Source organism: Palaemon carinicauda, chromosome 11 (assembly GCF_036898095.1).
Source record: "Palaemon carinicauda isolate YSFRI2023 chromosome 11, ASM3689809v2, whole genome shotgun sequence".
In the NCBI taxonomy this organism is placed as follows: Eukaryota; Metazoa; Arthropoda; class Malacostraca; order Decapoda; family Palaemonidae; genus Palaemon; species Palaemon carinicauda.
The window spans coordinates 88,828,102-88,855,946 of NC_090735.1; the positions used below are offsets into that span (position 1 = coordinate 88,828,102).

At 41.7% G+C, this 27,845-nt stretch overlaps 1 protein-coding gene across 3 annotated transcripts in view; it reads left to right on the top strand.

Moving 5' to 3' along the window:
• Window positions 1–27,357, top strand: part of Tmem63 (transmembrane protein 63) — a 187,041-nt gene extending 159,684 nt beyond the window's left edge. For 2 of the 3 annotated variants that reach the window (XM_068383170.1, XM_068383171.1), the window contains one exon: window positions 24,968–27,357. In XM_068383170.1, coding sequence (XP_068239271.1) covers window positions 24,968–25,246 — 279 coding nt within the window. In that variant the 3' untranslated portion in view covers window positions 25,247–27,357. Of the gene's footprint in view, window positions 1–7,880; window positions 7,928–24,967 lie in introns of all 3 variants that reach the window. The other variant, XM_068383172.1, reaches the window with a different exon arrangement.
• The last annotated feature ends 488 nt before the right edge of the window (window positions 27,358–27,845 follow it).

Here is a 27,845-nt window from a genome sequence, read left to right on the forward strand (position 1 = left end):
CCGAGAGTCTTTTTTTTTTTTTTTTTTTGTTGGCAAAGTGTTGCGGTCACAGACGTTACCCTCGTCTCTTACCACAACCATTTCCGATCCTTAATGGGTTGTATGGCAAGACATGCAGTATATGCTTGCCTCCCTTATGGAAGACTATTCTGCTGATTAGTCCGTTGAGTCTAGCCGTTTATCTCATCGATATCCTGGCTTTCAGCCAACCTAACGTTCCTTTGTGCTTACTGTTGACGTTGGCGTAGCTTAGTCACGTCAGTCAGGTTGTTTAGAACCACACTCGATGCGGTCTCGTGTGGTTTTTCAGCCGCATTTGGACGTTAGGCCACTTGCTGATGCTCCTGTTGACGTTCAAAGACGTTCACTAACAATCGGAGTTGACTTGTTTTGACGCTGTGCGTCAATCTCCGCATTCTAGAGTTGTTTTGACTGCTCAGTCTAGGCAGTCAAAGCAGTCTCGAGTGGACGCTATGCGTCCTCACGCACCTGTTGTGGTTGACAGTTCAGTTGTTGACAGTTCACAGACTGTCAAGCAGTTACATGACGTTGCGTTCTGGTCCGCTACTAATGCACCAGTGAGTGTGGTCTCTGCTTGTAAAGCATTGCCACCACGGTAGGTCTCTCCCTTGCTTGAGACTCAGCTTTTATCGGACAAGGTTCCTGTAGATGAGGAAGTTGCTGTTCCCCCTCCTACTGATATTCCCTTGAGGACTCTGTCAGATGGAGAGGAGCCTAAAGCTGCTTAGCCTCCTATGGACTTTAATTAAATCATGATGATTTTTTTAAGGATCTTTGTCCGGATCTTTTTGTAACTGCTGCTCCTCGTTCGCCTAAACGTCAGAGCTTACACTAGGCCTAGCTACTTCGAAGCCGTTGTTTTTAAGCTAGTGCTCTCTCGCTCTCCTAGAGAGCTTTACGTTGGCTAGGCGACTGGTTTTTCACCAGGAGGAGTTTGGGGGATACAGCCTTTGCTTTCCCTTCTTTTAAACTGGTTTATAGAGCGAGAGTCTGATATGACACGAGAGAAGTTCTCGGCTTGGGAGTTCATGCCTCTGCCCAGATAGACTTCTCAATTCTGGTAGACTCGCCCTGGCGCCTAGCCAGGAGACGCTCCAAGTTGTTTACAGGTCAACTTCACAGCTGTTTTCGAGCCTTTGAAGTTTTGCTGTACAATTATGTCATGCATAACAAGGCTTTCAGGGATGGTAAGCGGTACCGCCTCAGTCGCTAACCCCGTCTGTTGCCACACCTGCTCCCGTAGACCCTAAATGGGCTTTGCTGCAAGACATGCAGTCCAAGCTTGCGTCCTTGATAGAGGACTTTAATGCGGAGAAGGTTGCTACCGAACCTTCTGGCCAACAACCTTCCAACCGGTCGGTTGTGCGCCCTGTTGACGCTGAGGTAACCTACTCGCGTCTGCCAGTTGAGGTGGTTCCTCCACCGATGCGACCCAGTGTGGGTTGCCAGCCGCACGTTGACGTTAAGCGACGCTCGGAGGTGGTTGTTGACGTTCAGGACGTTCAACAACCAGCAGAGGTGACTTGTTTTGACGCAGTGCGTCAACCTCAGCAACCCGGTAGGGTGTTGACTGCACAACCCAGACGGTCTAGACAGTCTCGGGTTGACGCTGTGCTTCCTCGCGCACCCATGGTTGTTGACAGTTCACAGACTGTGCAGCAGTTCCATGATATTGCGACCGGACTCAGCGAGCCAGACGTTGCCGTTTCCTCATCAGTTTTCGGATGAGGAACCCTCTGATGAGGACGTTGCTGAACAACAAGACGATCAGCCCCCAGAATAGATCAAGCCCTGCTATCCATCCAGAAGAGGCTGAAGAAGGAACGCTGCTCAGTCAGGCTGTGGATGAGTCTGGTAGGGACGCTGTCATCCGTGGAACAATTTGTGTCACTAGGAAGACTACACCTCCGTCCTCTTCAATACCATCTAGCTTTTCACTGGAAAAAGGACAAGACGCTAGAAGCGGTCTCGATCCCGGTTTCCGAAAAGATAAAGTCTTGTCTGACTTGGTGGAAGGACAATATCAACCTAAGAGAGGGTCTTCCCCTGGCTGTTCAGACTCCCAACCACGTTCTCTTCTCGGACGCATCGGACGTGGGCTGGGGCGCGACACTAGACGGTCGGGAATGCTCAGGACTGTGGAACTCGAGTCAGAGGAGCATGCATATCAACTGCAAGGAGCTGTTGGCAGTACATCTGGCCTTGAAAAGCTTCAAGTCTCTCCTTCGAGGCAAAGTGGTGGAAGTTAACTCGGACATCACCACGGCCTTGGCGTACATCTCCAAACAAGGAGGTACCCACTCACTGACGTTGTACGAGATCGCAAGGGACCTGCTCATCTGGTCAAAAGGTCAAGACATCTCCCTAGTAACGAGGTTCATCCAAGGCGACTTGAACGTCATAGCAGATTGTCTCAGTCGGAAAGGGCAAGTAATTCCAACCGAATGGACCCTCCACAAGGATGTGTGCAAGAGACTTTGGGCAAAACCATCCATAGATCTCTTTGCAACCTCGCTGACCAAGAGGCTTCCAATCTATTGCTCTCCAGTCCCGGACCCAGCAGCAATACATATAGATGCTTTCCTCCTAGATTGGTCACATCTGGATCTCTACGCATTCCCACCGTTCAAGATTGTCAACAAAGTACTGCAGAAGTTCGCCTCTCACGAAGGGACAAGGTTGACGTTAGTTGCTTCCCTCTGGCCCGCGAGAGAATGGTTCACCGAGATACTTCGATGGTTAGTAGACGTTCCCAGTAGTCTTCCTCTAAGGGTAGACCTTCTACGTCAGCCACACGTAAAGAAGGTACGTACTCCAAAGCCTCCACGCTCTTCGTCTGACTGCCTTCAGACTACAGTGAACCCTCGTTTATCGCGGTAGATAGGTTCCAGACCCGGCCGCGATAGGTGAAAATCCGCGAAGTAGTGACACCATATTTACCTATTTATTTAACATGTATATTCAGACTTTTAAAACCTTCCCTTGTACGTAGTACTGTTAACAAACTACCTTTTAATGTACAGAACACTTAATGCATGTACTAACGTACCCTAAACTAAAACAGGCACAAATATTAAAGGCGACTTTATATCATGCGTTTACTAAACACGCCAAAAAGCACGATAAAAATGGCAACCAATGTTTTGTTTACGTTTATCTCTGATTATAATGAAGAAACAAACGCATTTACACATTTGTGTATAGGTTAGTTTTAGCATCGATTATATTGATTATTCAGTACAGTATGTTGATTTGATTATTACTAATGTTTTACTTAATTTTTCTTAGGACTTCCAAATGAAATGTTTTTTTTTATGACGCCGCCTGAAACGACGGCGTCATAAAGTACGCTCAGTAAACAAACTAAGGAATTTAACCCGCATGATGAAAGTGATAAATAATGATATTACAGTAAAAGCTTTTATAAAATATGTTATTACAAATATTATTTACCGTATCTATATAAAATCATACGTACGTAGCAAAGCAGGAAAACAATCTATGAGAGAGAGAGAGAGAGAGAGAGAGGAGAGAGAGAGAGAGAGAGAGAGAGAGAGAGAGAGAAAGAGAGAGAGAGAGAGAGAGAGAGAGAGAGAGAGAGAGAGAGAGAGAGAGTTGTTTTACATACGTAAATGTAAATTTTAAACAAAAAAAAATAGCCCCATTTCATATAAAGTAGATTACAAATATTTTACTTTATCATATTACAATAGTCTGTAAAATACTGTAAAGTTCAGTACAGTATGTTGTTGTTATAGTCGTGGCGACAAAATTCTCACAAAACAAAAACACGCCATTTGATTACAACAGCTGATTCATTCTCTCTCTCTCTCTCTCTCTCTCTCTCTCTCTCTCTCTCTCTCTCTCTCTCTCTCTCTCTCTCTCTCTCTCTCTCTCTTCGTGTTATACAATACTTACATTTAGATGAAGAAACTAAAATTAGTTTTCTTAGTGTCAATTAAATACGAAACGAAAAAATTAGGCCGAGTCTACATCCATTTCAATCTTAGCTAAAAATACGGCATCCGATTTCATCAGCAAACCATTATTTTTTGGGAAATATCATTTTATTCTAGAAAATTGCCACTCTTTAAATAGTTAATTGCACATTAAGAAAGCGTGTACTTTTGTTTTTAAATTTCGGGTGTGTTTTAAAAATCGAGTTTTGTTGACTTCTATTTGTTTTACTTTTGGCTGTGATTAGATCAGCTGTCATCTAGCTGCCGCTCTTGAGTGTGTACGAATACACTAACAAAGTATCGTTTATACAATTTCTTAACTTATTCAAACTGTCTACAGTATACAGTTGATATTACATAAGCACCAATGTGTTATAACCTATCAATTTTTTTGTTTATTAAATTTAAACCCCCCTCTCTCTCTCTCTCTCTCTCTCTCTCTCTCTCTCCCTCCCCCTCTCTCTCTCTCTCTCTCTCTCTCTCTCTCTCTCTCTCTCTCTCTCTCTCTCTCTACCTCTCTCTCTCTCTCTCTCTCTCCTACCTCTCTCTCTCTACCTCTACCTCTCTCTCTCTCTCTCTCTGTGGGCTACTTTTCACTACCTCCCATTCCTTACCTCTCTCTATCTCTCTAACAAATGATATCTTTGTTGCTCCTCAAAGTTTCATTTATATTGAAAATCAATCATGATTCAATTTTCCTTACTTTCTCCAATCTTGCACCATCGGTCACATCGCGGTATTTTTTATATTTCCGGAAAATCCGCGATATATGTATATACATGGGTTATGAAAAAAATCCGCGAAGTGGTGAATCCGCGATGGTCGAACCGCGAAGTAGCGAGGGTTCACTGTATCGAAAGACTCTCGAGAGCTAGAGGCTTTTCGAAGGAAGCAGCCAGTGCGATTGCTAGAGCAAGGAGAGCTTCTTCCATTAGAGTCTACCAATCGAAGTGGGAAGTCTTCCGAGACTGGTGCAAGTCAGTTTCTGTATCCTCGACCAGTACCTCTGTAGCTCAAATAGCTGTTTTTCTCTTATACCTGAGAAAAGGACGATCCCTTTCAGCTCCCACTTTCAAGGGCTACAGAAGCATGTTGGCATCGGTCTTCCGGCATAGAGGCTTAGATCTTTCCAAACTTAAAGATCTGCAAGACCTCCTTAAGTCTTTTGAGACCACCAAGGAGCGTCGTTTGGCTACCCCTGGATGGAATTTAGACGTGGTACTAAGATTCTTCATGTCAGACAGGTTGGAGCCGTTACATCAGCCTCCCTGAAAGATCTCACTCTTAAGACTCTTTTCCTGGTATGCTTAGCCTCGGCTAAAAGAGTCAGTGAGATTCATGCCTTCAGCAAGAACATAGGATTTTCGTCAGAAAAAGCCACTTGTTCGCTACAACTTGGTTTTCTAGCCAAAAATGAGCTGCCTTCTCAGCCTTGGCCTAAATCTTTCGATATCCCCAGCTTATCGGAGATCGTAGGCAATGAACTAGAAAGAGTCTTATGCCCTGTTAGAGCTCTTAAGTTCTATTTAAAGCGTACTAAACCTTTACAAGGCCAATCTGAAGCTTTATGGTGTTCAGTTAAGAAACCATCCTTGCCTTTGTCAAAGAATGCTTGGTCAGACTTTATCAGTTTGTTAATACGAGAAGCTCATTCACATCTGAGTGAGGAAGACCGAACTTTGCTTAAGGTGAAGACGCACGAAGTTAGAGCTATAACAACTTCCGTGGCCTTTAAGCAAAATATATCTCTGCAAAGTATAATGGACGCAACCTATTGGAGAAGCAAGTCAGTGTTCGCGTCATTTTACTTGAAAGATGTCCAGTCTCTTTACAAGAACTGCTACACACTGGGACCATTCGTAGCAGCGAGTGCAGTAGTGGGTGAGGGCTCAACCACTACAATTCCCTAATTCCATACCCTTTTAATCTTTCTCTTGAAATGTTTTTATTGTTGTTTTTTGGGTTGTCCGGAAGGCTAAGAAGCCTTTCGCATCCTGGTTGATTTGGCGGGTGGTCAAAGTCATTTCTTGAGAGCGCCTAGATTAGGGGTTTTGATGAGGTCCTGTTGTATGGGTTGCAACCCTTGATACTTCAGATCCTAGGGGTCGATCAGCATCCTAAGAGGATCGCGAGGCTCCGTAAGGAAGACGTACTTAAAAGGCAGAGTAATTGTTCAAGTCGACTTCCTTACCAGGTACCTATTTATTTTGTTTTTGTTATTTTGATAACTTCTAAAATGAAATAAAAACTCTTATCTCATAAAAGTGTAAACATATATTGCTGGTCTCTACCCACCCCCCTGGGTGTGAATCAGCTATATAATCACCGGCTAAGTTAAATATTGAAAAATGTTATTTTGAAAATAAAATAAATTTTTGAATATACTTACCCGGTGATTATAAATTAAAGGACCCTCCCTTCCTCCCCAATAGAGACGCAGTGGGACGAGGAGAAAATTGAGTCTTTGTTTACATTGAGTACTGGGTATCTGGACGACAGATGGCGCTGTTGGGCACACCCGCAACCTGTGTAGCAATCGCTGGCGAGTTTTTACCGTAGAGTTGTCTGTCGGGCAACAGAGTTGCAGCTATATAATCACCGGGTAAGTATATTAAAAAATTTATTTTATTATCAAAATAACATTTTAAACCATATCTAATTATTTTCCAATTCTTATTTTTATCGGAAGGGAAAACTGGTCAAGTTTTTCAGCAGTGAAAATAGATACAGTACCTAAATAGCAGCACTTAGACTCAAAGATTATCATTTTTCAAGATGTCTTTGAAAAGATATACTTCTTGAAAAAAAACTAAAGAAAGTTAATGGCTTATAGAAACTACTACCAAAAACCAGTCAGAAAATTATATGACAATGAATAGGATAGATGCCGTGAACAGTGCACAGATGACATTAATATTACCAGAAGACAGGATACCATTGAAAATGTCTCAAATATATGACTTCAATAATGCTAAAACTGCAGCAAATATGTAAAATGGTCCCAAATGCTAATTATTATTATTATTATTACTAGCCAAGCTACAACCCCAGTTGGAAAAGCAAGATGCTATAAGCCCAAGGGCTCCAATAGGGAAAATAGCTCAGTGAGGAAAGGAAATTAGGAAATAAATAAATGATGAGAACAAGTTAACAATAAATCATTCTAAAACAGTAACTGTGGATTAGTCAACCATGCGCAAGTATCAGGGTTAGTTAAATTGTGCTTTGCTAGATCGAAAGTGTTTATCCTGCATGCACATTAATGAATGTAGGATCTTACAAGATAGGACAGGTATGACTGTAAGAGGAGCAAAATTAGAGTTGAAACCATTGGGATTCAATAACCCATCCAAAAAATTTTACTGTGCAGTACTATAAAATGCTAATAAATAAAAAGAAATAGAATATAAGATGGTAATGGGAAAATGCAAACAAGTAATGTTTATGTGGCTAATCCCTCAGAACAAAAAACAACTGGTAGAAAATATCCCAACTCGAAACATAACTGAAATTCTTATCACTTTTATATTAAAGCGATACACTTGGCAAAAATTCTATGTTGGTTATTTCTGAATAGATTAGTCGAATTCAATCCTTGATGATATCCCTGTCATGTTTTGTTGCTTTTTATATTAGTGATTCTCATTTTTACAATTTTTGAATTATAGATTGTGCATAACATTTCTAACAGTTGTAGTTTGTTAATGTTATGTTAGTAATGGGTTTTGATTTGGCCTCTATAACATGCAGGCTTTTTATATTTTTGTTTTTGTTTGTTTGATCAGATTGTTTTCTTCATTGTTTTATTAGGAAGTGTCAATTTTATGTTTTGTTTTGCAAATGGCAACAACACCAGAGAAAGCTGAAAGCCAGAACAACACTTTTTTTTTTATTTTTCAGCACCTTGGTGGCCTTGTTTAAATGAGTTTCAAAATAACTAGAAAAAGGTAAACATCTACTTTGGGACAGTAATGTTGTATGATAAGTGCTTGAGTATTTGACAAAATATAAGAGCAGACTGTTACCAGGTTAAAATATCATTATACTTTTAGGACTTGAATATTTCAGGTTTATAGGAGTATTTTGAATATTTTGTTTGCTTCTTAAAAATGATTGGCACTGTAGAGGAACACCATAATATTTCGTTGTTACATGAATTATGAAATATTTCACATTTCTATCATTATATCATATTTTTATTATAATCAAAGTTTATTTCTTTATTTAAATAATTAACCACATAACTTATTATTTTGCCTGGTATTTGTCGTGCTTTTTTTTGTATTGAATTCTAGAAAATTGTTTGCTAAGGTACATGTTAAAGTACAGTATAGTATACTGTAAGAAAATACTTGCGTTACAGTACTTTGGCCTTTTTATCTGCTTTTTTCATTTGTATGGCTTCTTTCATTTGACTTTTCAATATCCAGATGTGTTTGTGTGTTTGATAGGCTTGCATTCTTTGAGTTATGCAATAATTTTTTTTTTTCTCAAGTGCTAAATATTTGTTAAGGTGATTGGTCTTTGGTTTTATCTGCTTGTTTGCTATGCTTTTCCTTCTAAAAGGTCATGTGATTTACGCTTGTTCATAATACTTTGCACACTGGTAGTCTGTAGAAGATTGTGTATTTTCATAAATATACATAACGGATATTCTCTATCATGATATAACTATAATTTTTACTTATCAAGTAAATGTTTTGAGTTGTGAACAAATATATTACATAGCTTGTTACTCTGTTTGGCTTCCTTATAATCAGTTTGCTTTTTAAGCATAACGATATATCATTTCTTAAACATTCTCAGTTTTAGAAGTGCTGTATAATAAAGATATAGGTTCCATTTATAGAAGTCAATTGGGTATCGCTCTTCATTTACTGAAGCTTAGAAAGATTTTACAAATTCTCTTATCCAACCACATTTTTTCAATATTAAACTTACCCGATGATCATATAGCTGTCAGCTCTGCTGCCCGACAGAAAAACCTACGGGCGGAATACGCCAGCGATCGCTATACATGTGGGGGTGTACATCAACAGCGCCATCTGTCGAGTAGGTACTCAAGTACTCTATGTCAACACAGAACCAATTTTCTCTCTGTCGTGTCACCGGCAAGACCTACTGAATACGCTCTTGTTTTTCTGGATTGATTTTCACGTTATTTGGTGAAGTATTCTCTCTAGTTATTAGCTATCGCTGTGCAGAAGTTATCTTCAATACTTCCTTGCATTCTTTTTTGGATTTGGATTAATTGTTGACGACTTGGATAGATTTTGAATTCCCCCCTTTGACTAATTCAAGATGTTTGACCCTTCTCAAGTCCCCAAGTACAGGAAATGTAGCGCTAGGGACTGTTCAAGGCGTCTTCCGAAGGCCTCTATCGATCCGCACACCGTTTGTTCCAATTGTAGGGGTAAAGCCTGTCAATTGGAAGATCGATGTGAGGAATGCGCTGGGCTTTCGGAATTCGGGTTTCAAGAATTCCTGAAATATGCACGTAGGCTAGAGAAGGATAGGATCAGGAGGAGTTCGTCTCGCTCAATTGATTTTTCCTCTCCCCATGCCCCTCAACCTATTCCTTCCCCTGTAGTGGTTGCACCCGACCCCCCTGCTAGCTCTCATCAACCTTCAATGGCAGATATGATGCGTGCCATTCAGGCTCTAGGTGAGAGAGTCGAGTCATTGGCGAATGACCGCAATCAACTCATGGCTGACGTCAGAGAGTTGAAAGGTAAAAGTGCAGTGGGAAGTGAAGTGAGTGTCAGTGCAGTGAAAAGTGTCAGTGTTACGCATGAGGGTGCGTCTGTTCGTGCCTGTCGTCCTCCCAGTCCGGGACCTCTTGCAAGCTCCCAAGCCCAGGGGAGAAGCAATGTCGTACGACCAAAGGGTTCGACAGGCTTTAATCAGCGTACAGACGTACCCTCCGTGGTTTCGGACGTATCTTACCGAGATCGTCCCACCCACAAGAAGACGAGTGAGCCCATTTATTCCTCGTCTGCGGAAGAGGTTTCTAGACAGAAACGCTGGACCAAGGTCTCACGGCCTCTTAAACGTAAGGTCCCTTCCGAGCTAGTCCAACGTCCCAGGTGTAGCCACTGGGTCAGTTCGGACTCGCTGCAGTCATCCGACGACTGCACACCTCCCAAGAGAGGCAAGGTGGTACCACAACAGGCAGTAACTCCGTCTGTTGCCGCACCCGCTGTTTTAGACCCTCAGTCACAACGGACAGTAGCTCCGTCTGTTGCCGCTTTTGTAGACCCTAAGTGGTCTTTACTGCAGTCTATGCAGACTCAGTTAGCTGCGGTTATGCAGGAGTTTCGTGCGGAGAAGGTTGACGCTGCACCCGTTAGCCTACAACCTGCCACGGTTGTGCGCCCAGCTCACGCTGAGGCTGCCTGCTCCCACACTCCGACTGCGGAGAAGGTTGACGATGCACCCGTTTGCCTACAACCTGCCACGGTTGTGCGCCCAGCAGACGCTGCGGCTGCCTGCTCCCACACTCCGGCTGTGAGAGCTCCTCCACCCATGCGCAGTCGACCCTGCCAGACGCATGCTGACGCTCACAGACGCACGGAGCACTCCGTTGCCGTGCGTGAGCTACCACAACAACAGGAGGGTGGAGTTAGGCTGCCGTGTTTTGACGCGGTGCGTCAGCCTCCGCAACCCACGGTGGTCTCCGCTATCCTTCCACAGTCGGGAGTAGACTCTTTGCGCACCCACTCAGCTTTGGTTGTTGCCAGTTCTCAGACTGACCAACAGTGGCATGATGTTGGGTCCAGTGCAGCCACGCATGCACCCGTGCTGCCGGACTCAGCCGTCCAGCCCACTCCGTTGCCTCTTCCTCCTCAACATTCAGACGATGGTATCTCTGATGATGACGAAGCTGCACATCTTTACGACCAACACTCGGACATCGAAGAACCCAAGACCACGCTTCCCTCCTTAGACTTTAGGAAAGTGCTTGCGCTCTTTAAGGATTTGTATCCAGACCAGTTTGTGTCTGCAGCACCACGCTCACCTCCCTCTGAGTTCGCTTTAGGCATGCAATCAGCAGCTCCTGCCTTTACGAAGCTCGTACTCGCTCGCTCGTCCAAGAGAGCTTTAAGGGTACTGGGAGAGTGGTTGCAGTCTAAGAAGCAGTTGGGAAAGACATCCTTCATGTTTCCCCCGGTCAAGCTTGCTTCCAGATCTAGCGTCTGGTATGCCACGGGAGAAGTTCTCGGCTTGGGAGTTCCTGCCTCTGCCCAGGGCGACTTCTCAAGTCTAGTAGACTCTCCCCGCAGGCTGGCTATGAGACGCTCCAAGATTTGCTGGACCCCTTCGGACATGGACCATCTTATGAAAGGAGTTTTCCGCGCTTTCGAGGTCTTTAACTTCCTGGACTGGTGTTTGGGAGCATTGAGCAGGAAGACCTCCCCTTCGGATAAGGAAACTTCCATGCTCATCATGTCCTGCATGGACAAAGCCATTCGGGATGGTTCTAGTGAGCTTGCGGCTTCTTTCGTGTCTGGGGTACTCAAGAAGCGAGATCACCTTTGCTCCTTCTTATCAGCTGGAGTCACCCCATGTCAAAAGTCGGAGCTGATGTTTGCTCCACTCTCTAAGTGTCTCTTCCCTGAAGAGTTGATCAAGGAGATTGCTGCCTCCTTGATCCAGAAAGACACCCATGACCTGGTGGCGTCATCCGCACGCAAAGTCACCCCTTTGCCCTCCGTACCTAGACCTAGGATGGACACGCCAGCTTCAAGGTTCATCCCGCCCTTTCGTGGCAGAGCCTCCAGCAGAGGAGGTGCTCGTGCCGGAAGTCAACGTGGGAGCAAGAAGAAGGGTTCCAAGTCCTCTAGAGGCAGAGTCTGACTGCCATCCTCTTCAGACAGCAGTGGGAGCCAGGCTCAAGAACTACTGGCAGGCCTGGGAGAACAGGGGCGCAGACGTACAGTCTGTGAAGTTACTCAGAGAGGGGTACAAGATTCCATTCTTTCGCAAGCCCCCTCTAGCAACGACTCCCTTCAACCTCTCTCCCAGGTACAGAGAGGAGGAAAAGAGGCTAGCTTTACAGCAAGAGGTGTCTCTCTTACTACAAAAGGGAGCGGTAGTCATAGTCCGGCACCATCAATCCCCGGGCTTCTCCAACCGCCTCTTCTTAGTGCCAAAGAAGACAGGAGGGTGGAGACCGGTGCTAGACGTCAGTTCTCTGAATGTCTTTGTCACAAAGCAGACGTTCACCATGGAGACGACAAAGTCGGTTCTAGCATCGGTCAGAAAGGAAGACTGGATGGTCTCGTTAGACCTAAAGGACACGTACTTTCACGTCCCCATCCACCCAGATTCCCAACCTTTTCTAAGGTTCGTTTTCGGGAAGGTCATCTACCAGTTCCAAGCCCTGTGCTTTGGCCTAAGCACGGCACTTCTAGTTTTTACCAAACTGATGAGGAATATTGCCAAATTCCTGCATTTAGCAAACATCAGAGCCTCCCTCTATTTGGACGACTGGTTTTTAAGAGCTGCGTCAAGTCGTCGCTGTCTGGAGAATCTACAGTGGACTCTAGATCTGACCAAGGAATTGGGTCTCCTGGTCAATATAGAAAAGTCCCAACTCGTCCCATCCCAAACTATAGTTTACCTAGGAATGGAGATTCAGAGTCAAGCTTTTCGGGCTTTTCTGTCGGCCCCCAGAATCAATCAAGCCCAAGAATGCATCCAGTCCATGCTGAAGAAGGACCGGTGTTCTGTCAGACAGTGGATGAGTCTGATAGGGACGCTTTCATCACTGGACCAGTTCATCGCGTTAGGGAGACTTCACCTTCACCCCCTTCAATTTCACTTAACTGCTCACTGGAGAAAGGACAAGACGCTAGAAGCGGTCTCGGTTCCTATTTCCGAGAAGATGAAGTCGTCACTGACTTGGTGGAAGAACAACATTCTCCTCAGGGAGGGTCTGCCACTGGCTGTTCAGACCCCCGACCACCTTCTCTTCTCGGACGCATCGGACACGGGCTGGGGTGCGACGTTGGACGGTCGGGAATGCTCGGGCACGTGGAATGCGGTTCAAAGCGAGTTACACATCAACTGCAAGGAGCTACTGGCAGTTCATCTGGCCTTGAGAAGCTTCAAGTCCCTCCTTCTAGGCAAGGTGGTGGAGGTGAACTCCGACAACACCACAGCACTGGCGTACATCTCCAAGCAAGGAGGGACTCATTCGATGAAGTTGTACGAGATCGCAAGGGACCTCCTCACCTGGTCAAGAGATCGAAACATATCCCTTGTAACGAGGTTCATTCAAGGCGACATGAATGTCATGGCAGACCGCCTCAGCCGGAAGGGTCAAATCATCCCAACAGAGTGGACCCTTCACAAGAATGTATGCAACAAACTATGGGCATTGTGGGGCCAACCCACCATAGATCTGTTTGCAACCTCGATGACCAAGAGGCTCCCAAATTATTGTTCACCGATTCCGGACCCAGCAGCTGTTCACATAGATGCCTTTCTTCTGGATTGGTCCCATCTAGACCTTTATGCGTTCCCCCCGTTCAAGATTGTCAACAGAGTACTGCAGAAGTTCGCCTCTCACGAAGGGACAAGGTTGACGTTGGTTGCTCCCCTCTGGCCCGCGAGAGAATGGTTCACCGAGGTACTGCAATGGCTAGTAGACGTTCCCAGAACACTTCCTCTAAGAGTGGACCTTCTGCGTCAGCCGCATGTAAAGAAGGTACACCCAAGCCTCCACGCTCTTCGTCTGACTGCCTTCAGACTATCGAAAGACACTCGAGAGCTAGAGGCTTTTCGAAGGAGGCAGCCAGAGCGATTGCTAGAGCTAGGAGGACATCCACTCTCAAAGTCTACCAGTCGAAGTGGGAAGTCTTCCGAAGTTGGTGCAAGTCCAAATCAGTATCCTCAACCAGTACCTCTGTAACTCAGATAGCTGACTTCCTGTTATACCTAAGGAAGGAAAGATCCCTTTCAGCTCCCACGATCAAGGGTTACAGAAGCATGTTGGCAGCAGTCTTCCGTCACAGAGGCTTAGATCTGTCCAACAACAAAGATCTACAGGACCTCCTTAAGTCTTTTGAGACCACGAAGGAGCGTCGGTTGGCCACACCAGGTTGGAACTTAGACGTGGTACTAAGATTCCTTATGTCATCAAGGTTCGAGCCACTTCAATCAGCCTCTTTTAAAGATCTCACTTTGAAAACTCTTTTCCTCGTCTGCTTAGCAACAGCTAAAAGAGTCAGTGAGATACACGCCTTCAGCAGGAACATTGGATTTACATCTGAAACGGCTACATGTTCCTTACAGCTTGGTTCTTTAGCCAAAAACGAACTTCCTTCTCGTCCTTGGCCCAAATCGTTCGAAATTCCAAGCCTTGCTAGTTTGGTTGGAAATGAACAAGAAAGAGTACTGTGCCCAGTAAGAGCTCTTAAGTACTATTTGAAACGGACTAAGCCATTACGTGGACAATCAGAAGCTTTATGGTGTGCCATTAAGAAACCTTCTTTACCAATGTCGAAGAATGCAGTTTCTTATTATATCAGACTTTTAATTCGAGAAGCTCATTCCCATCTGAATGAGGAGGACCATGCTTTGCTGAAGGTAAGGACACATGAAGTTAGAGCTGTCGCAACTTCAGTGGCCTTCAAACAAAACAGATCTCTGCAGAGTGTAATGGATGCAACCTATTGGAGAAGCAAGTCAGTGTTCGCATCATTTTACCTTAAAGATGTCCAGTCTCTTTACGAGAACTGCTACACCCTGGGACCATTCGTAGCAGCGAGTGCAGTAGTGGGTGAGGGCTCAGCCACTACATTCCCATAATCTCATAACCTTTTTTAATCTTTCTCTTGAAATGCTTTTTATTGTTGTTTTTTGGGTTGTCCGGAAGGCTAAGAAGCCTTTCGCATCCTGGTTGATTTGGCGGGTGGTCAAATTCTTTCTTGAGAAGCGCCTAGATTAGAGGTTGTGATGAGGTCCTTTAGTATGGGTTGCAGCCCTTCATACTTCAGCTCCTAGGAGTCGCTCAGCATCCTGTGAGGATCGCGAGGCTCAGTAAGGAAGACGTACTTAAAAAGCAGAGTAATTGTTCAAGTCGACTTCCTTACCAGGTACTTATTAATTTTATGTTTGTTATTTTGAATAACTGCTAAAATGAAATACGGAATACTTAGCTCTTAAGGTTAACATATATGCTGGTCTCTACCCACCCCCCTGGGTGTGAATCAGCTATATGATCATCGGGTAAGTTTAATATTGAAAAATGTTATTTTCATTAGTAAAATAAATTTTTGAATATACTTACCCGATGATCATAAATTAAAGGACCCACCCTTCCTCCCCAATAGAGACCCAGTGGACCGAGGAGAAAATTGGTTCTGTGTTGACATAGAGTACTTGAGTACCTTCTCGACAGATGGCGCTGTTGATGTACACCCCCACCTGTATAGCGATCGCTGGCGTATTCCGCCCGTAGGTTTTTCTGTCGGGCAGCAGAGCTGACAGCTATATGATCATCGGGTAAGTATATTCAAAAATTTATTTTACTAATGAAAATAAAATTTTTCCCTTTTTACATATGATTTACTCAAAATTATTAAAATGGGGGGGATTATAGTACAGTATATTTGTATTGCTAGTAAAAATTTATTTTTTCCAAATACATGTACAGTATTGTAAGTTTAGGACAATACTTTGTTAAAGAATAATTTCAGGGACTGGTGTCAACAGAATCTGACTGGTAATTGAAGATTAAAATTACTCAGTATTGTTTACCTGCCTATAAAATCAAAATTGATGAATAATATTGAGAGAGAGAGAGAGACTTCTTCATATCAGCAAGTTACCTTAAACATTCTTTGTTCCAACACAAATACTTCCCACAGACCAATAGATAGGATAACCTGTGGAGCGCGCTCTCTCCGACCAGTCCCCCCCCAACAGGCCTATACTCTCCTAACCCCCCTCTCCATGTGCACAACCCCGACCTCTCTTGTTTCCCAGCATGCCCTAGAGGGACGCCTTAGTCGACTTTTCCAGATTGCCATCAACCATTCTTCCTCTGGTCGTCAGCGTGCCAGCTTCTCTCGCGATTGCTGGAGTTTTTTTCCTTTGTGCTCGTAGTATGTGTTACTGGAGTTGGTCAATGTTTACTACAATCTCCTGATATGGAATCTGTGCTTGTGCAACGTTGTTTTCCAGTTGTAAACGGGAACATTCACTAAGTGGAATCTGCAGGTGTTAATGGTAAGTTGTGTGCAGTTCCCTTTCACACGTGGAGGTCGATCCTCATGTTTTGTGTACTTCTTGCCGTGGTCGTGCGTGTTCCTCGAGAGACACGTGTGCACCCTCAAGGAAGGGTTTGGATGTTCAGTGCTAATCTACGAAAGAAGTCGAAGAGGACAGGTCTCTTCGTGAAAGGGTAGTGAGTCTCGTCCTTCTTAGGCGTGTTCGACAGTATCCAGTGTTTCGGGGACTTCTTTGTCTCCATTGGATTGTGAGGTTAAAAGAAATAACGAAGCTTCTCATCAAGGGAGAACTGGCATCTCTGAAGGAGTGACAAAGGCTAGTGGGGCACCTGGTGCCCCTGGGGAAACTTGTCCCCAAAGGAAGACTGATGCTGCCACCGGCCCAGTGGAACCTGAAGGAAGTGCAGACCCTAGCAGCTAGATATCCGCCAGTGAAACAACCCCCCCCCCCAGTCAACCAAGGAAGCTTTACAGTGTTCCTTAGACTCGAGGAACACCCTAGCAGGGGTCTCACTACTGGATTCTCGTCCGGAGATCCTCCTCTTCACGGAAGCATCCATGGACGGATAGGGAGCTCATCTTCCAGACCAAAGAGCTGCAGGACTGTGGCCCCTGGAGGAAAAGGCCCTTCACGTAAACGAGCCAAACTTCTGGCAGTGCGGAGGGCCCTCCTCAAATGGGTAAACTATTAAAATAGTGGGGAAAAAAGCGGCCCTGATGAGCGGCAATGCCACCGTTGGATTCACGACTGTTGATGGAGATATTGTCTGGGGCTGAGGACAACGCCATTTCCCTGATGGCCAAATACATTCCGGGGAAGAGGAATTTCATCGTAGGTGGCCTCAGCAGAAGGGGGCAGGTGTTGGTGGCAGTGTTCCCTACATCCAGAAGTTGCAAAGACAGTGATAGGAAAGTGGTGCTGTTCCTGTCTGGACCTCTTCACAACGAGGATGAATGCAAATATGCCAGTCTTTTGTTCTCCAGTGCAAGACCCAATAGCAGCTCTGGAGGACACGTTCCAAGAAGGCCTCCCAAACCTCTCCTTCCGTGCGTGGAGACTATTCGGCGTTTTGCTAAGAAGGGAGGGGTACTCCAGAAGGACAGCTGCTCAGATGACGGGTAACCTCAGACAATCCTCGAGAGCTATATACTAGGCAAAGTGGACGACCTTCGGCAGATGGTGCTCCAAGGAGAGCATAGAGCCCCCAAACGCCTCAATCCTAGTCATCGTGGACTTCCTGGTCAATCTACACCTCGTTCAGGGCATGCCAATTCCGGGAGTGAAGGGATTCTGGGCGGCTGTGGGTCAGATCGTTTTCCTCAAGGGGTTGAACCTAGGTTCCTCCAAGCAGCTCTCAATGCTGATGAAGGGGTTGGAGCAGGCATGCCCACCCCAGGGCCCTCAAGGCCCCCACATGGGATGTCATCAAGGTCCTTGATGCCCTGAAGAAGCCTCCATTCGAGCCTCTGCGGCAAATTACGGACAGGGAGCTTACCCTGAGGACAGGCTCCCTCTCACCCTGGCCTCATCCAAAAGGTAGGCAAGCTCCATGGGCTCTCTCGCGGATGTCTCCCACTCACATGGATGGAAAAAGCTGGTTTTCCAGTTCATCCCCTCCTCCGTGACGAAGACATAGACCTTGGCGGTAGCCGACCTGCGGTTCAAAGAGTTTTCCATCCCCGCCATCCCCAGGATAAATGACCTGGAGGACTTGCTGTTGTACCTGGTGAGGGTGGTGTGGATATATCTCTCAAGGACATCCGCCCTCTGTCCGGCTATCGAGAGTCTGTTCGTAACTATGGGGAAAGTGAAGAGGGCGGTCCCGAAGAACATGATCTTCTTCTGGCTCCGGGAGACTATCCTTAAGGCGTACTTGGTGGAGAGTGAACCCTTCCCAAGGTCCACCAAGCCTCGTGACATCGGTCGTTGGCACTTAGTTGGACTTTGAAAGGAACAAGCAATCTCGACAGTGATCCGTGAAACCATCATTTTTAATTAAAAGGTTTTACCTCCTCACATTCTGCATAAGTGAATGGAATGTAGTGTTGGAGATTATATGACTAATTGATTCACTCGCAGTAGATTACAAGTTTAATATTTATGTAAACTTCACTTGATGTTGAAAAACAAATGTATCAAGTTATTTCCCTACCATCTCTCAGTTACTAACTAATAAAAGGGTATCAGTAAATATATTTACCACACAATGTATCAAGCAGTGGGGCTTTCATAGCAGGGTCTGGCTATTTCTATATTGTTTTGGGAAGTTTTTTTTTTTTTTTACCCTTAAGAGACTGAAAGGATCTACTAATAACATACCCTTGACACTGAAAAAATCAAATTACCATAAGACAAACAGTTAATGAAACAATAATTATGATTTTTTTTTTGTATTAAATAACTCTGCAAATTTGGTTACTGTATTTACCACTCTTATATAAAGTTTGACTGTAATCCAGTTAACAGTCAAATGCAGAATTTCCTTTGACTGCTATGTTGTAGGCAGTCATTGCATGACTACCCTCTGTTTATGCAAATTTATTTCATATTTATTCGTTATTATATCCAAACCTTGAATTTATAATTTAGATACAAGATACAAGAAATAATGATTAAAAAAACAATCAATTTATGCTAAATGAAATGATAAATCTGATTAGTACGCTGAAAGAAAATGCACACATTCACTGTCCGGTAAAAAAGATAGTCTCTCTCTCTCTCTCTCTCTCTCTCTCTCTCTCTCTCTCTCTCTCTCTCTCTCTCTCATAATTCCTTCATGTACAAAATAGCAAATACCTGAAATAGACTTCCAATGGATGTAGTAAATAGTAACACGGTAAACGAGTTCAAGAATAAGTTGAACAAGATCATAAGAACTGTGTAAATGCTTAAACTAAATTACTCTACCAAAGGACAAATGGAGTCTTTGCAGATAGACTAAAAGGTCTTTGAGACATCCAAAATCCTTGTAACACACATTTTCTCTCTCTCTCTCTCTCTCTCTCTCTCTCTCTCTCTCTCTCTCTCAACGAACACCAAGAATTTAGTTCTAGGGGATGTAGTAAATAGTAACACAGTAAACTAGTTCATGAATAAGTTGAACAAGATCATAAGAACTCTCTTAATACTTAAACTAAATCACTACCAAAGGACAAATGGAGTCTCTGCAGATAGACTAAAAGGACTTTGAGACATCCAAAATCCTTGTAAATTCTTATAACTCCTTGTAACACACACATTCTCTCTCTCTCTCTCTCTCTCTCTCTCTCTCTCTCTCTCTCTCTCTCTCTCAAGAATTTAGAGTACAACAAAACAAATGGAACGGCACAACCTAAGGGGTTCACCAGAGAAATAGCCAATGCAACAAGAGTCAGAGACAGGACACATAAATCCATTTGTCCACAGCCTTCAATTCATGAAATTTCAGTGCACATGAAGTAAAGCCGAAAAGTAGACAAACTAGTTAGAAATGCCAAGATCAGTGAAGAGAAAAGTGGTATGTGCTAGTAAACAAAACTCAGAAGAATTTTTTCATATGTAATCAGTAGAAAGCCAGTCAAAAACAACATTAGCTCATGAAGAGACTCGGTGGGAAATTTTATAACAAATTATTTGGGAAAAGCCGAACTGATGAATGCATATTTCACAGCCGTATTCACTAGGGAAGAATCAACGGCCCTCCCTGAACCAGCTATCAGATATGAAGGGCCAAAACCATTAAATAGAATTACATCTATGATGGATGATGTCAAAAATAAAATAAAAGGACTCGGTAAGTCTAAGGCACCAGGTCCAGATGATATTCATCCACGAGAGATTATAGAACTAGAAGGAGAGATAATCCTACACTTTTACAAAGTGTTCTGAAAGACAGCCAACGAAAGAAAACTACCACAAAGATGGAAACTAGACAATTTCGTCCAATCTACAAGAAGGGACCAAATGAAGAACCTGGCAGCTAAATACTTGTGTCTGACTTCAGTGCCTTGCTAAATATTCAAATCAATTATAGTAGATTCAGTAGTAGAACAGATAGAAAAAAAATAATCTTCTGATAGACAGCCAACATGGATTTAGACAAAAGAGATTGTGTGACAAATCTTTTGGAATTTTTCCACATGTTTAGCATTTATGACAAAAGCAGGGCAATAGACATCATATACTGTACTTAAACTTTCAAAAGTCTTTTGACAAAGTTCCTCAAAAAATTAATAGTAAAAATTAGAGCACTAGGCATTACTGACAAGCTAGCTGAATGGATCGAAGATTAGCTAACAAACTAAGAAAACAGAGAGTTGTAATCAATGAAGAAGCTTCAGAGTGGGCAGCTGTTAGAAGTGGAGTTCCTCAAGGATCGTCCTTGGCCCATTGCTATTTCTGATAGACAGTAATGACATAGATTTAGGGTTAACTAGTAGAATGGCCAAATTTGCCAACGATACGAAACTAGGCATAAATGCTGCGAGCTCAGAAGACGTAAAAGCCTTAAGAGAGGGTTTAATGAAGCTAGGAGAATGGTACAGAAATTGGCAAATGCCTTTCAACTGTGGGAAATGCAAAGTCATGCACATAGGTTATAGTCACCCACAATCAGATTACTCACTGCTAGGTAATGAAATAGAAAGTGTGGACCACGAGGAAGATCTCCGTATTATTATCAGCAACAATTTGAAGTTCACCAAACAGAGCATAAAAGCTGGAAAACAAAGAAAAAAGTAATAGGTTACATAAAGAGACCAGTCAAATACAGAAACAAAGACACTGTACCTCAGCTGTACACATCACTAGTAAGACCCCATCTACAATACGGTGTCCAATTCAGGGCTCCAAGTATTTAGAAGGATATAGATAGACTGGGAGCAGTACAAGCTAGGGCCACCAGAATAATTACAACAGCAAGGCAATTTGGATATAGACAAGGGATGGAATGTTTGAACTTAATTGATCTACAAACTCAACGACTAAGGGCACAGTTAATAGAGGCATTCAAAATTCTTAAAGGAAGAAAAAATGTAGATAACAACAATCTTTTCACATTTACCACAAATTAGTCCAGAGGTAACGAATACAACTGGAATTGAAATAATACAACACTACTCAATGTAGCATTTTTTAACGTACAAAATAGCAAATACAGTATTCGGAATAGACTTCCAGTGAATGTAGTAAACAATAACACTGTAAATGAGTTTAAGAATAGGTTAGACAAGATCATAAGCACACTCTAAATGCTTAAAGTAAATGGCTTTCCCAAATTGCAATTAGTCTCTCCCCGGATGGACTAAAGAGTTTTTGAGACATCCAATCCTTTTAAAACACACACAGGTGAGGGTGAGCATTACTCCTACTTTCATCATTCCTGTCATGACATGGGAGGAATGCTCTAGTCCTTAAAAAGCTACTCTCCTTCTTCCTGAGGGAGGTTTGGCTCTCATTCTTCGACTGGTACCCTCGCGGTTCATTGAACAGTTGTGAGCTCAATATAACTGTTTTATCTTTGGATTTGATGTGAGCTGCTCTATGTCAGGAAGGATTATCAGAAATATCCTACTGACTGACTCCTTTGGTTCCCCTCTTGCAGAGTTTGAGTCTGGTATGACTGCTACTGCTGTGGCACTAGTTATAGGTAAACAGTCCCAAATGCACCAGTCACCTGCACCATAGGCCAGGTATGCGTAGGATATACGCTACCTTTGAAGCCACCCTCTCCTCCAGATACAGTACTTCTGTCAGCAGGCGATAGAAGTCCATTCAGTGATTGAATACGTGCACCATCCAGGTAGTAGTGTGGAATGTGTTTGCTAACCTCCCTGGACTCCTTTTTTTTGGGGGGGGGGGCCACTCATTGGGTGACCTGAAGTCCAGTGGTGTCGTGTTCTGCTACCTCTGAGCTGAGTCCCAAGAGAGATGCTCTCTACAGTGGAAATTATAAGGAATATATCTTTCAGACCTGAGCACTTTGAAGCAGATCAGTCGGCGCCTGCCTCTGACAAAGAAGCTCCTCAGTAGCATTTCAATCCCTCCTTGGGGGAACATTTCGTGCTCCAGGAGAGCTTCAAGCTATCTTGCCTACCCTTCGACTTCTCAGTATGGAATGGTCTTTATCCTTAGAGCATGACACCCACATCTCTTGCTAACTTAAAGGGGTCATTATATGGTTTTTCCTTCAAGACACTCTTTCTTCAATGCTTTGTCAAGAGAATTGGAAAAAAAAGAGGCTCCTCGGTTTTGTATGGATTCCTTCTCCTCAGTAAATCATTCCATTCTCAAAGAAAGCTTCAAGCAGTCTTACCTATACTGGAACTTTGGTCCCAGGGTGGGGTGGTTGTCATTCTCTGGGCAGTGGTGGATGCACCTACTGCTAATCTGAGTTGGGCATCTTTTCCTCAAGACTGTTTCTCTTCTCTGCATTTGGAAGACAATAGGGGAGTCTTGGGCTAGATATGATGTCAAACTTTTAAGGAATGGGGGTTCTATGGCCTTCATCATCTCAGACTTTGTTACAAAGAACCAGTACCAGTCAGGCTCAAACACCAGTTTGGAACCTTCTAGATTCTATCTCCATGTGTAAGTTGACACGGAGTTGAGGAGGATGTGACTCCTCACATGGAAGTATCACAGCCATAATATTATTCCTAGTAGGAACAAGAAGGAAGTGTCCAGATACTGTTCCTTCAAGCTTGTTGAGGTTACAGTACTTGCAAGTAGATACAACTTTGGTTAGTGCATACCTCTACTATATCAAGGAAGAACTCGCAAACCTAGCAATATCAGTAGTCTTCCAGTCTGAATGAATCAGACCACCTTTGCCCCTCTCTACTGTGAATCCTGAATTTGACTTAGTATACATCTCATCTAAGGTAATGCATTCAGAAAGTCTCAAGGAAAAGTAGAATAAGTGGCTCTTCTACCTCTTTCTTGTTCCCCTCTTAAGTGGATGCAGCAGTCGGAACTGGTATACTGTGGTTGGATGTCTGATGTTGGCGAGTTATGCAATGGAATAATGTACCTTTCTTGCAGACTGTCTGTTAGGAAGCAACTCCTCCGGTCTGATAAGGGGGAGGATGGCTCAGTGTCTTGCCAAACATTTCTCTTGATGTACTTGATTTGACACTGCTAACTCCATCTCCCTGTTAGTGAGATAGGTTTTATATATCCTAATATTGGCTTCCTTTCAAGTCAGTACTGGCCGAGGCCCTAACAGTTTCAACATTCTTATGATTAGCTGTTAGGAGTTTGTTGGAGTGAATTTCTCTACTCCCATATGGTACCAAGAAGGATGACATGTTTAAGAAAGAAAAGAATCTTCCAGTTTGGTACTAGGGGACTTCCTCCCTATTTTAAAGGACAAAGGTTTATATACTCATAGTAAAAAATAAATTTTTAAAGTAATTTGTATTTTTCATAGCTATACAAACCTGAGTCCATGATATTAAAGTTCCCACTTCAACCACCCCTCTCAGTCCAGGGTCTAAAGACAAAAGGGGCTATTCTGTGACAGGTGGGTGAACGTGCCTCCCCCTCGTGCCACCTGTCATTAACCAACTACCTTGTAAATCATTCAATAGCCCTTCCAGCCCTGCTGAAGACATACTGGTATCCGTATTTTGAAGGACTGGGGTTTGTATTCCTAGGAAAAATACAAATTACTTTAATAATTCATTATTCTCGGTAATAAAACTTTGTAGGTTCTCTTTTCTGTCCTTATTTACATAATGAGTTGCTCAGTACTTTACTAAGCTGTTAGATATGAATTATAAGGCCAATTTTGTGTGTTTTTAGCATAGATATGTTCCTTATTATTTTGCTATATGAGTTCGGATGTATTTTTCTTACATTTGTTTTTAATCTTGTCCAAGTGTCCATAGTCGGTCATTATATTCATTTTGATACAGAAATTTGGAAATTAGTCCATATATATTCTTTGTTTTCATTGCATACCACTTTATCTTATCCACTTCATGTATTGAGGCCAGCTATGAAATGGAAGTAAAATACAGTATTTGATAATGCTATAATAATAATTTCATGCATTTCATGTCAGTTACCCACATCCTGATAATATTGATGAGGTATTGGGAAGATTATTATTGTCTTGGTGACCTTTTATAACTGATTTTTTTATTTTACTCCTATTCCCTCAAAATTTCATGTTAGAAAAAATATACCATACTTGTTCACCAATGGTAACGGGAAAGGTTTAATGGTTGCCTGTTGGGCTGATAATCACTAACCACTATATTTGCATCATTATTTTAATGATAATTAGCAAATGCTATATTTCATATTTAAAGATCCTCTAGTTTGAGTGCTTCAGCAAAATTTTTGTCTAGTTATTTGACTTGGATCCTTGCTTTTTTTCTTTTTTTTTTCACTCCTATAACAAGGATCCCAGTAGACTTTCGGCGTAGTGTTTGTTATAACGGGTTTTGTAAGTTTTATAATAGGACAGGATAAAGATAATTCTTTTTGGAGGTCAAAATAATCATTTAATAGTAACATAATTTTTTCCTTGATAAACCTTGAGTTTTATTTTACTGTTTTAAGATTTATCTTTACTCTTCATTTTGTCTGCACTGTACCATTAATTTTAAAGCAAGTATTATTATTTGCTGTCCATGATTGTAACACACTTGATATGTATCTGTACCATAAGAAGGATGTAATTTGTATGTAGAAAAAAGGTTTTGTATTTTGAGCAGCAAGAATTTTCTTTTGTAAAATCTTAACACGATTCTTTCATATAGATGACAACTGTCAGTGCAGAGATAAATATACCAGCTGAAAGTCAAGGCAACATTGAAGAAGAAGATGAGGAAACTGTGTACACTCGTGCATCTCCTGGACAACCCGTTATAAATATTAGTGGCAACCATGAAGATAATGTCACAGTCAAACAACCATCTCCTACTGTGGTAACAATTGATGGATCTGCGACAGTGGATACTTCTCAACCTACCGATCATAGTGTCGTAAGACATAAAACCAGAGGGAAAGATGACACCGCACCCACGTATGATGTTTAGAATAAATTAATTGTGCTTTAATGATCTTACTAACACACTATGTTACAGTGAATAATGATATAAAGACTTGCTTATGCAGTATAATGGTGTGGACATGATCAGACAGTTAAAGAAATTCTTATGATTTACTATTCTTGAATGTGTTCTTTAGAAAAGTGTTAGCTGCTTAAGGACATTTTTATATATATAAAAGCATGAAAAATGGAAAAATTTGAAAATTGCCAATGTGAGTGGAGGTTCATGCGCTTATTCTGAACAGTGAAATATGTCACTGCCAGTGGCTTTTTCAGCTTTTGCACTTTAATTGTACTTTATATGCAAGTGATGTGGGTTTTGAATGCAGCTTTTTTCACATCCTTCCTTACACTTAATTTGCAGACACTGTATATAATTTTTAAATACATACTTTTATGTGTAGTGGGTGTTAAACTTTCCTAAAAAAAATGAACTCCTCTGATCACGAGGGTCGAAAAATAGCCTCTCTCAGTATGTATAATTATTTTGGAAGTAGTTTGACTATTCATTGTAATTATTTGTACAAATGGAACATTCATATATACTCACTGAACTAGATATTAGTGTTTTTTTTTTTTTTTTTTTTATAAAAAAAATTGCCTGCATTGAAAAAATACAATCATTAACTTTATGAAGATGATTTTCTAAGCTTTAGGAATTATTCTTTTAGTCTTATAGGTAGTGGATGTTGAGCTCTAAGAGTTCTAGGTACTGGTGAGGTTAACACACACTCTCTCTCTCTCTCTCTCTCTCTCTCTCTCTCTCTCTCTCTCTCTCTCACTTTTTTATATACTGTAAACCTCTTTATCACTATTATTCCTTGATACAGTATTTCACTTCTCCTAATGATGTGCTGTATGGCGCAGCCAGACTGAACATTATTTCAATAACCAAGTTTGGTCTTGCTTTACCACCCTTAACATGAAGACTTAACTGGTCATTACTGAAAAATTACTTTCATCTAATTTGTTTGTTATTTTATGTTTTGAAATTTTGGATTTTGGTGCAATGTTGAATTTTTTTCTTAACATGTAGCTATTAATCACAGTACATACCTTAAGCAGTTTTTCATTCGCAAGTTGCATGTTTTAGATTGTTATTTTTTCAGGAATTGAAATCTAACTTGCTCAAAAATTGGTAAATCAGAAAAAAAAATAAGATTTCTAAAATTGAATCTATCTTTGCAGGCATAGGTTTGAAAATGTGATATACTGTATATAACTTATATTGGTATAAATATAAATTCATAATTTTACTAATTCATTACCTCAGGTAAATAATAGATATCATTATACCATTTGTTTTATCCTAAATTGCATTTGTCTTTCAGCTTTTTAGGAGAGTACAGTCATATTTTGTTGTACAGTAGCTGCACATATCCCTAAGCCATTCTCATATTTTAAATGTCCTTTCACAGAAATTTACCTGGTAATATTTTTCTAATAAAAGGGGAAATATAAGCAGATAAAAAGCATGAAACGTTTGCATGGACCTTCCAACTTTCAGAAATGTGTATCAACTAGGCTTACAGCTCAGTGCAGTTCATTAAAGGTTTGGGAAGGTTGCAGCAAAAATTACAAGAAGTAGACAACCTCATTGTGAATGACCATATGTCACAGTTCTTTTTCCTTGCCAATAACATCTTCTTTGTCACAAAATGGAGCTTTTGAATTTGTTCATTTATTAGAATTATATCTATTTATTTGGAGGATTGAGTACGTATGCTGTGAATGGGGTAATAAATGTAATTTTTGAATTCAACTTTTGTAGATTTCTTTTTATATTTATACATTTTGTTTAATTCTTAAAACATATGCTTTTCCTATAAGGTACTGTAGGAACATTCCTGTGTGAGAAAGCCAAATCTTTTTGATATTGTGAGATTTTGATATGTATGTAATATAAGATTAAAAGGCTTTGTTGTATATATATAGTATGGTTTAGATCTGTATAATTTAGATCTGTCATTGGAAAAGGCTTGATAGATTAAGTATATTCAAAATAGATTTTTCTTGATTTTGGGTAATGGCAATTTTATGAAATTATTTCTTAAAATTAAAGACAAGAGGGTACTAGGTTTCAAAGGTGTGAGAAAAGAGTTGAAAATTCATATATATTGGAATATCGATAGTAAGCGGTTATTGTTGACATACCCCTTTGAATTATATTCTTCGTAGAAGGCTGTGGACGGCTTTGCAAAATTTTTGCTCTGATGCGGAAGTGTCTAATACATGAGTTGACTAACTACACGGAGAAAGTTTAAGCATTTTCATGAATTGAAATTCTAAAATCAAAATTCTTATGAAGTTTTCCATTTTTTATTAGTTTTTGGAAGGGTTCTATTTTAGGTGGCAAAATTTTCTAAATCTATTTATAGAATAATTTGTACGTCTTTTAATTGCATCATAAATTTTTTAAAATGTTTTCATGTCTCAATGTAAAAAATTATCGTCTGCACTGACTTGCTGAAAAGTTACACTATGTGACTGTGTGAACCAAGTTATGTCATGGAGGTAATTGTGGATAATACAAATTCAATAGCTTTAGTCTTTTTTTTTTCATTATTATATTAGTAAATACCTTT